Genomic DNA, 9,893 nt, shown 5'->3' with positions numbered 1-9,893 from the left:
CGCTGCTTCTGAGGCTGCTGGGAGAGATTTTCCTTTCTCTTGTTTGTTCGCACAGCTCCCGGAGTTCAGCTTTGGATTTGGCCCCGCCTCTGCATGTAGGTCACCAGAGGGTGTGTGTTGTTTGCTCAGACAGGACGGGGTTAAAGGAGCCGCTGATCTGGGGGCTCTGGCTCACTCAGGCCCAAGGGAGGGAGGGGCACGCAGTGCGGGGTGAGCCTGCGGCGGCAGAGGCCGGCGTGACGTTGCACCAGCGTGAGGCGCGCTGTGCGTTCTCCCGGGAAAGTTGTCCCTGGATCCTGGGACCCTGGCAGTGGCGCGTTGCACAGGCTCCCGGGAGGGGCGGTGTGGATAGTGACCTGTGCTCGCACACAGGCTTCTTCTTGGTGGCAGCAGCAGCCTTAGCGTCTCATGCCCATCTCTGGGGTCCGTGCTGATAGCCACGGCTCGCGCCTGTCTCTGGAGCTTCTTTAAGCAGCGCTCTTAATCCCCTCTCCTTGCGCACCAGGAAACAAAGAGGGAAGAAAAAGTCTCTTGCCTCTTCGGCAGGTCCAAACTTTTCACCAGACTCCCTCCCGGCTAGCCGTGGCACACTAACCCCTTCAGGCCTTTTTTTTTTTTTTTTTTTTTGCGGTATCCCTTCAGACTTTGTTCACGCCACCAGTCCTCTCCCTGGGATCTCACCTCCGAAGCCGGAGCCTCAGCTCCCAGCCACACCTGCCCCGGCGGGTGAGCAGACGACGTTCTTGGGCTGGTGAGTGCTGGTTGGCACCGATCCTCTGTGCGGGAATCTCTCCGCTTTGCCCTCTGCACCCCTGTGGCTGCGCTCTCCTCCGCGGCTCCGAAGCTTCCCCCCTCCGCCACCCCCAGTCTCCGCCTGCGAAGGGGCTTCCTAGTGTGTGGAAACCTTTCCTCCTTCACGGCTCCCTCCCACTGGTGCAGGTCCCGTCCCTATCCTTTTGTCTCTGTTTATTCTTATTTCTTTTGCCCTACCCAGGTACGTGGGGACTTTCTTGCCTTTTGGGAGGTCTGAGGTCTTCTGCCAGCATTCAGTAGGTGTTCTGTAGGAGTTGTTCCACGTGTAGATGTATTTCTGATGTATCTGTGGGGAGGAAGGTGATCTCCGTGTCTTACTCTTCCTCCATCTTCCAAAAGTTTATGTTTTTAAGGGATCAAATCTTTCAGTTGCTTTGTGACTTCTTCTGTATAAACTTAAAAAGTTACTGTCTTCCAGAGTTTTACTGACTAGTTAATTCTGTATTCTTTTCATTTTCTATCATTTCATCAAAGAGTTCTTTGTCTAAAACTCGTTTTGGTGTATGGTGTCTTAATTGTCTTAGCTTTGGAACAGATTAAAATCTGCAAGAGCTACTCATCCCTCCTTGACTCTTTTCCCTAGTATTTCCTTTAATTAAAATTAAAATTAGGAAAAAGAACCCCCACTGTTTATTCTTCTAGATGAATAGTCATTTTGTAAAGGTCCAACATTTTTGTTTGGATTTTGATTTGGTGCTGTATTAAATTTCCACCTTAATTTGGAAAAAAATGATGCCATTAAAATACTTAGTTTTTCCACCCAGAAACATTTCTCTGTTTATCCAAGTCTTTTACATTCTCAGTGCATCTTTTCATATAAATCCCATGGATTTTGTTGGTTTTTAAAAACTTTTTGCAATGGAGAATGGCATCTACTTTTACCATTAAATTTTTCTAACTTTATTGCTAATATATAAGAATAGCATTGAGTGATTTTGTACCTGCTTCTTATTAACTTGAATGGATCGCCAGTTGTTCTCATTGGTACTTCAAGATATATGACGATATGATTAGCAAATATGCAGTTTTGTCTCATCTTTTCCAACGCTGATACTTCTTTGCTCTGTTTCTGGGTGGTGCTTTAAAGACAATATTAAATAATCATGGCAGGAGGAGAATATTTTAGTATGTGTGTTTAGTATGTGTTTCGTATACGCCCCCTCACTGCATTAAAAATACAGATATATAGAGGTATATTTCCCTGGAAAAATACTAGCCTGGCAGAGATACACAGAAGTGTTTATAGCAGTTGTCTCCAAGTGGCAGAATCTGCTTGAATGTCTCCTTTTTGTTTTATCCATATTTTCTAATCATTCTACGAAGATCATGTGTTATTTAGATAATTTAAAAGATAATGGCAATTGTAATACCTTTGTTGTGTCACCTTTGGGTGGATTATGTTGGCTGTGGGTTGAAATTGCTGCTTATCTGCTGAGGATATTTTCTATCTTATTTGTAAGAGTTTGTTTTTAAACTAGAAGTGGGGGCTGAATTTTGTGAAATGTTTTTTTGGCAGCTGTGAAGGCGAGCGTATGATTTTTCTCTTTTCTTTTTTGAAACTGAGGTATATTTTACATACAGTAGAATGCACAGATCCTAGGTTCGATGTGTCTGGCACATACCCATGTAACCACCACCCCAAGTAAGAAATAGAACATTTCCACCACCCTAGAAAGTTCTAGGGGAAATCCTGTGGTAAGCTGTTGATTTGTGTGGGACCAGCCTGTGAGTGGGCTCTATTTCCCCATCTCCAGCCTCAGTTTAACATCTCGAGGGCCTGGAGCTTTGTCTCCTCCTCTCCTGAGACGTGAAGAGGGAACAGCAGACGCTTGAAGCGTTTAATGATCTAGCCTAAGAATGAGTCTCTGGCCAGACCGTTTCTGGGCACCACGCACTGAAATGTGAGGACAGGGGAGGAGCATAGAGAGCAGGCCAGCGGGTGCAGGATGCTCGGCACCGCCTTGACCATGGGGTTTCACAGCAGGCCCTGTGGCCTGTGTGTTCATTCCTGGAGAAAGTCAGACGCTACCTTGGGTTACTAGCTGCACTATTGCAGTGTCCTTTAAGGGGGCTTGGTACTCTCAGGGTACTCAAGGTCACTACTCTCGGTGACCTTGAACTCATGGTCACTGTCTACTACCCTGTACCAATATCACTGCGTTCTTGTCGCAGATTCCCAGGCTCTGCTGCAGCAGGTCACGGAATGATACCAAGTGTTATTTATTCAGCTTATAATATTACTGTAAAGTGTGAAAAATATAGAAATACATGTTTCTAGTCATTTCCAATGACATGTTGGATGTGTCTTCAATGCCCTGAAGTGCAGAAAATAAGCTTAATGGTAGCATTATGCTTTCGGTTGTCTGTACATCTAGGGTAAGAAGCCTGCAGAAAGATGCCTTGGGATTCCCTGAATCAGAAGGCCAGAGGCTCAATTTCTTGTGTCTGAATGTGACCTAAGCTCTTCTGTGTATTTTTGATAGGGTGAGGTTTACTTGACTAAAGTAAATAATCGCTCCTGTTTATGTTTCCTTAATATGCGTCTTCTTAAAGTGAGCAGTTAGAGAAAAACAAATGGGGTGAGCCGTGCGAGCACATTCAGGCTGGGGTATTTCTGGGTGTGTCGGCACTGGACACATGCAACTGTGGGTTTCTGAAGCCACCATGGTTCTGTATTTGGGCAGAGCCTGGGCCCAGGGCCGGGAAGGAAGTGTGGAAACCAGGTCACTGAGGCACACGAGGGGCGACATCTCAGACCACAGACCAGAGGCCAAAGCCAATCACCCAACACTAAGGGCAGCAGCCTTCCTCCTGAGGCTTTCTATGCAAATGTCAAGCAAGGGACAGCCTTTCCATGCTGGGTGCCTACACCACTCAAATCAATTTGGATGTCTGTTCCCAGGAGCTGTCAAACTTGGATTTTTTTTTTTTTAAAAACTGAAGCTATTTAAAATCTGCATCCAAATGCAAGTAGTTGAGCTTGAACTGCTTTCAGAATGCAATCTGGACAGCCAGGCTGACGACCCGGGCTGCCAGGGTGGACACTGGAGCCGGGAAGCGATCCTCCGGTGGTTTGTCCCCAAGCTGTTTGGCCTGCAATCTGAGGAGACAACTACCTTTTCGTGTTTTATACATTTTATTCATACATTTCTCCAACTTTGAAATGACAAAAGCCCAATTCTATGGTTTCCCATTACACAGCATCCTACAGGTATGTATATTCTACAAAGAATACTATGGAGTTTCTCTTCCTCCCCTGGCACACGAGAGATAACTGATTAGGGTTCTGTCGACTTGTCCTGTACCGGCAGTGCACCAGCGTTCTGGTTGATCTGGCGACAGGGCAAAGGGATCAGGGTGGGAGGGCGTGTGCTAAGGCATGTAAATAGATACACACAGAGAGAAAGAAAAGCGGGGCATTTACAAAGAATCCGAAACTTTCCGATCCCCTCACCTCCTGGGTGTCAGAGGACACCTCCTGCACAAGCGCTCTTGCACGCTAAGGCTTCGCTGTACCCTTCAAATACTTACAATTGGATACGGTGAAATATACAACAACCGTTAACATTGCTCTCTTTTTATCACTGAGACAATACTTCAAAACCTTTTATAAAAAGGCAATTATACATACAGAAAAAAACAAACAAAAACACATTGGCAAAACTTTATGCAAAACAACCCCAGAACTGAGCTTGAACGGCGACGCATCTGCCTGGCAATTAAACATGATGCTGTGGCCTCCACACGTGAGGATCGTGTGGCCTTCGCATCAGCCCCGGGGCCTGCTGCCCCCATAGCCTCCCACCGCCTGCACGGGCGCCATCCAGGGACACAGCAGAGACCGAAAATCGATTTCTCCAATTCTTGGTCTCTTGAAAATGAAAATAACAGCTGGGGCCACGCACTGTGGAGGAACACCTATTTCTACCCCCAAGCAGAACTCCTTTGAAGAGACTGCATGGCCTCTGGGTCCCAAGATGGTCACCCCCAGGGCTCTATTGGCGAGACCACTGGCACGTTCCTTTGGTCACGTGCGGGAGAGAAGGGAAGGAACACAGAAATGGCAGCGAAGCTCCAAGTTTCTGCGCATACATAGATAGCGAATTGTGCTTGGGGCCAGAAACGAGGTCTCCTGTGCCAAACACCTCTTCCCAATTTCTTTTGCTCGGTCCATTTGCACAGGGTCAAGAGAGCTGATGGTTAGTGAGGGGTGGTGGGAGCTCTGGATTTTCTATCCTCCCCCATGAAGAGATAAGACTTGGCAATGCCTGGCCTAGAGATGGTGCGGCCTTCCTCCTTCTATGGGCCAGGTCTGCCCACCTTCTGCAGCCCAAGAGTAGCAGAGAAAAGACCAGATAAAGGGATGTGGACTGGTGAACATACTCTTTTTCTCCCTTTCTCCCACTTCCTGGACGCATGTCACACCTAAACTTCACTCACTAAGCTGGAAGACCTGAGACTCCCAATAGCTCCAAGTTTAAGGCAAACTGATAACTGGGTGTGGGCAAAGCCAACCAAGCCTTGAGCCTTACAGGCAATGTCCTGTAACTGAAGACACCAAATGTAGAGGAAGACCTTACTTCTAAAGGGGGAAAAAGTGGGAAATTTCTACCAAATGAAACGATTCATGAGTCAAGCTTGTAGCCCCTCTGCAAGCTGCAGTGAGAAGCAAAAGAGCTTTCTAAGAGGAAAATTAATCAGAGGCACAGAACAAGAGAAAGAATGCTCGGGGACCTTGGTATCATAACCCCTTGTAAAGAGGATGGAATTAGGAGGCTGTGTCCAGTTCTGGAAAAACAAGCCCCTCCCCCCCAACACACACACACACACACACACGCGCACGCACGCACACACACCAGTTTGATGATAGGAAATAAGCAGGAGGGGTGAGGATGAGAAGGGGCTTGTTTGGAATGCTGATTGCAAGTTGCCTTCTCCTCTTTCCAAGGAGACAGCGTGGGAGGTGTTAAAATTAAGAATTTATTAATCAAGAAATGTTCTTGCTAGCTTTAGTGGCATGTTCTCTTTGCCCCAAGAGATTGACCTGAAATGAAGAAAAGGATATCAGTGGGAGACAAGAGCGTTTGTTTTGGGCTGCCTGTCCTTAAGGGGCAGTGTCCACGCTGGGCATCTCCACCTCTGTTTCCCCAAGGGTGGCTCAACTGACTACACTTTTTCAAGGAATGAACTCAAAGCCTTAACGAACAGATTAACTACAAGTGATTTAAAAACAAACCAAAAAACCTCACCTGCAATAATGAGATCAAAGGCTTTAAAAAAATAACTGTAGCATGGAGTCCAGGCCTGGCGGGCTGGCCCCAGCGGTGGGAGATGGAATGGGCCCCGGGGAAGGGAGCATGTGCTGACCCTTTGTGCGGTGAGGGCTTTGCAGCATCTTCTGACATCCCACCACCAATGGGACGGGCTCAGAAGATGCCTTCTGAATGCAAATTGCAAGAAGTAGGTCACCCATTTCTTTTCCTCTCTGAGCAAATATTTTAAACCATCTCACTTGACAGGAGTTACACTTAATTGCATTTAAAAAAGCTACCATATTATCTTGACACTGGGAAGCTTCCTGAATTAAATTGACATTTTCCTTTTTAGTGTTAGAATGGAACATGCTGCGTGTGCAAAGTAATTAACCGTTTTATGATTAGAAAATCAGGACATTCTTTTTAACAGATAATTTGACATATGAAAAACACCCCATTTCTTGCTGCGGGCAATGGGGTTGGAAAGAGAGCCCTTAGAACATGGCTCAGTTGATCAGTGCTAAGATTTAATAATCTAATCATTCGCTCTGTTCTTTTAAAGGAAAAAAATGGTTTTGTTGATGGAATGGAAACAGTAAAGCAGCTTTTGAGCAATTTTCTGATTGCTTAGTGGACAACTGTAATGGAGGTGCAGCAGCAATGTACCGAAATTACTCTGGATTCAGAAATTTAAGTATTTTCTGCTAGGTCAAAAAGACACTGCTTGAGAGAAGACGTGTATTAGTGGAAGGGAACAGACGACCTCTGAGAAGTTAGACAGAATGAGTTCTGGGTGCAGGAATTTTGCCACCCGCACAATGGTGAGAATGCCGCCTGTCTGTGTGCTTCTCTGAGGACGCATAAAGTGTTGGAGGAGAGAGGATGAGCGCTACAGTGCTTCTCAATCCTGGGGCCAGACATTTACACTGGCATTGCTTTTCTCTTCCTCTGCATGACCCACCTTCATCAGCATGGTGGGTGGCTTAAGACAGGCATCGTCGAGCATCTCTGGAGATTTGGTCTCAGAGGACAAGTGGGGTTTCTACCAGAGGGAGGGAGCTTCTGTTCTCAGGTGTTAGTTGTATTCTTCTTTGTGCTTCACTGGAAAAGAGGTAGAGCGGGCAGTTTCACACTGAGAAGAGCCCAGATTGTGACCAGTACCATCACGGGAATGACTGCCTGGCCTTGGCATCAGGTAGATTTAAATCAGTCCTAACACAGCCCTAATCAGCTCTTGGGGTTTCTCCCTCCATCCACGGTGTCTCTGGTTTGGTGGTGTGGTCACCCTGCTGTGGGTCCCAACAGAAGCAGTTTACTCAGCACTTCGTAAGTTGTATACTCATCTGGTTACCCACAAAGGACAACATCAGAGGAAAAATCAGCATTGTTTAATAAGAGTAGGTGGGAGGGGAGGGTGACACCCTAAAAAGAGTATACAAATGCCTTCTCGGTGTGGTCCTTCATAGAGGAGCTGTTCCGCTCAGAACACATCCTGCACATCCTGCCAGGGCACAAAGCAATGAGGCCATCTAACCGACAAGAAGCAAACTTGATGGTATTTTTTTCAAGGATCTCAGGTTAATAGAACCACTTCACACCCTGACAGACACTCTCATGAAAAACCTTCCACTGACCTCTGGCAAAGAGTCAGAAGACCCACCCCCGCAGCCTGAATCTCCTGTATTGGAAGAATGTGACCTCACGGAAGGGTGATGAGATGGTTAATGTCTCTAAAGCAACAAGGACATGATTCTCCTGTGCCAAGGGATATAGCAAGAGGAAGGAGAAAGCACAGGTGCACATTAGTGGCCCTTGGGTGCAGAGTATTTTGTTGTCCTACTAACTGATAGTCAGTCATTCCTGGGCCTTTGATGTTTCAGTGAGCATCTAATGGATTATAAAATCTAAAAGATCATCACCTTGTAAACCTGAACAAATCTATAATGAAATGAAGGACCCAAAGGCATTTAATTATTGAACACATAAAAGGAAGTATATTTTAAAAAAAATTGGTCAAACTGTCCTGTTAGTTATCATTTTAAAGGAATTTACAGGGCTGTTATAGATTATTCTTTTGGAATAATTCAGTTTATAGCAAATGCCTAAACTGGTTTCTTCATTGCACAGTATATTCTCTTAAAATGGGTGCTTTAAAACAATTACATACATATTAAAAATCCTCATTTCTTTGCTTAATTAAAACGTTAATACTCTCAGACAACACAGATCTGAAATGGTGAAACCAGCAATTCCCCCTCCCACCTTACAACAAATTAAATTGAGACAAAATTACAAACACATTTCACTACATGATTGATTATTATTAATAAAAATCAGTTTCTTTTTGTTTGTTTTTTATAAAGTTGCCCGAAATGCAAGGGATGTGCATAGGTTTACAACTTAGTCATAATAGCATTTTATTCTTATTCCCCTGGGTGTGCCCCGTGAACGGAATGTACTTTGCTGTAGATTACAGATTGTTTTGTCCAACACAGACACACCGACAGCATAAACGCTCGCGACTGTCCACATGCATTAAGAGTCAAGACCCAACTTCAAATCTCTAAAAGGTTTACAGGGTGCTTCAAAGAGACAGTATCACATTATCTGGATGTTACATAAAGGACTTAAAAAAAATACTGTTCTAAAAAAAAAAAAGGAAAAAAAAGGCCTTTAAAAATTTATGAGTTTTGTAATCACTAGACTGATTATTTCAAATAAATAAAGGAAAGAAAGATATTCCAATCCATAAAATCAGACTCTAAAAAGAATGTAGTGTTCCAACCCCAGTCAAGGTAACAGAATCATTGTTTATTATTATTAAAATAGATTATAGAAAGCAGCATCTATTTTGTGCAGTTTTTAGGGGCCTTGGAAATAAAAAGCTATGATTTCCAAAAATATAACATTCCAAAGGATTGAATAATACATACATTTAAAGATACATTTTATTAAAGTTTAGGAGAACTGATTAAAAAAGATACTGTCTCTTTAAATTAGTGTGTAATTGTTTTTCTCCTCCTATCTATTCGGACATGACAATAATTATAAATGTAGGTCACACTACAACTAGGTAGTCTCTAGGGACCACGACCTGCTGACACAAGGCCGATAACAGAGGCTTTTCCATGTATGAGGTGGCTCCCAGTTATGCGGCAGATATCTGGGGAGAGGCCTAATAGACCCAGGAGACCGGGACCCACTGCGGGGCTGTGCACACGAGCTCCACGGCTTCCTCCAGATGTCTGATTGTCTCATCGATTTCATTGTTGATAATTGTGAGATCGAAGTAGTGTGCATATGTTCTCTGTAAGATGTCAGACTCCTTCTGCAGACGCTGAAGAGATTCATCCTAAATGGTGATGGGATGGAGGTAGGGATGGGTGTGGGAGGAGGGAAAAGCAAAGAGAAAAGTCAGCCGGATTTTTTTCTCATGTCACATTTCTGTCCGTCCCAATGTCAGAAACAGTCAAGGCCAGACCTTTATGTGCCACATCTGGGCGTGAGGCCAAGCCCGCTTCGTGACAGAGGAGATGACGGTCCCTGGGATGGCAGGGTCACAGAACTACGGCTTGCAACCACGACTGCTCACCATGCAACAGGGGACTCCACGCCAAACCGGACGGACCAGAGGAAACAGACACTCTTCAGCAAACACATCACCCCAGCCCGGCCAAGCAGTGTCTGCCCTGGGGTCAGTGGGGACAGACTGTCAGAGTCGAGCCGCTCTGTCCTCATTCCTCTGACCCAGGCCCGCCTCACCTCAAGCCACTCTCCTGTTTGGCGGGGGGTGGGGGGGGGCTTCAGAGGACGGACGAGGTCAGA

At 45.3% G+C, this 9,893-nt stretch overlaps 1 protein-coding gene across 15 annotated transcripts in view; it reads right to left on the bottom strand.

Annotated features, from left to right (window-relative positions):
* Positions 1-7,437: 7,437 nt before the first annotated feature.
* Positions 7,438-9,893, bottom strand: part of CASK (calcium/calmodulin dependent serine protein kinase) — a 389,881-nt gene continuing 387,425 nt past the window's right edge. For all 15 annotated transcript variants that reach the window (XM_073799304.1, XM_073799307.1, XM_073799309.1 and 12 more), the window contains one exon: positions 7,438-9,420. In XM_073799304.1, coding sequence (XP_073655405.1) covers positions 9,244-9,420 — 177 coding nt within the window. In that variant the 3' untranslated portion in view covers positions 7,438-9,243. The remainder of the gene's footprint in view (positions 9,421-9,893) is intronic.

The sequence above is a fragment of the Tursiops truncatus genome, chromosome X, assembly GCF_011762595.2.
Source record: "Tursiops truncatus isolate mTurTru1 chromosome X, mTurTru1.mat.Y, whole genome shotgun sequence".
NCBI lineage: Eukaryota > Metazoa > Chordata > Mammalia > Artiodactyla > Delphinidae > Tursiops > Tursiops truncatus.
This window is presented reverse-complemented; position numbering and strand designations above follow the sequence as displayed.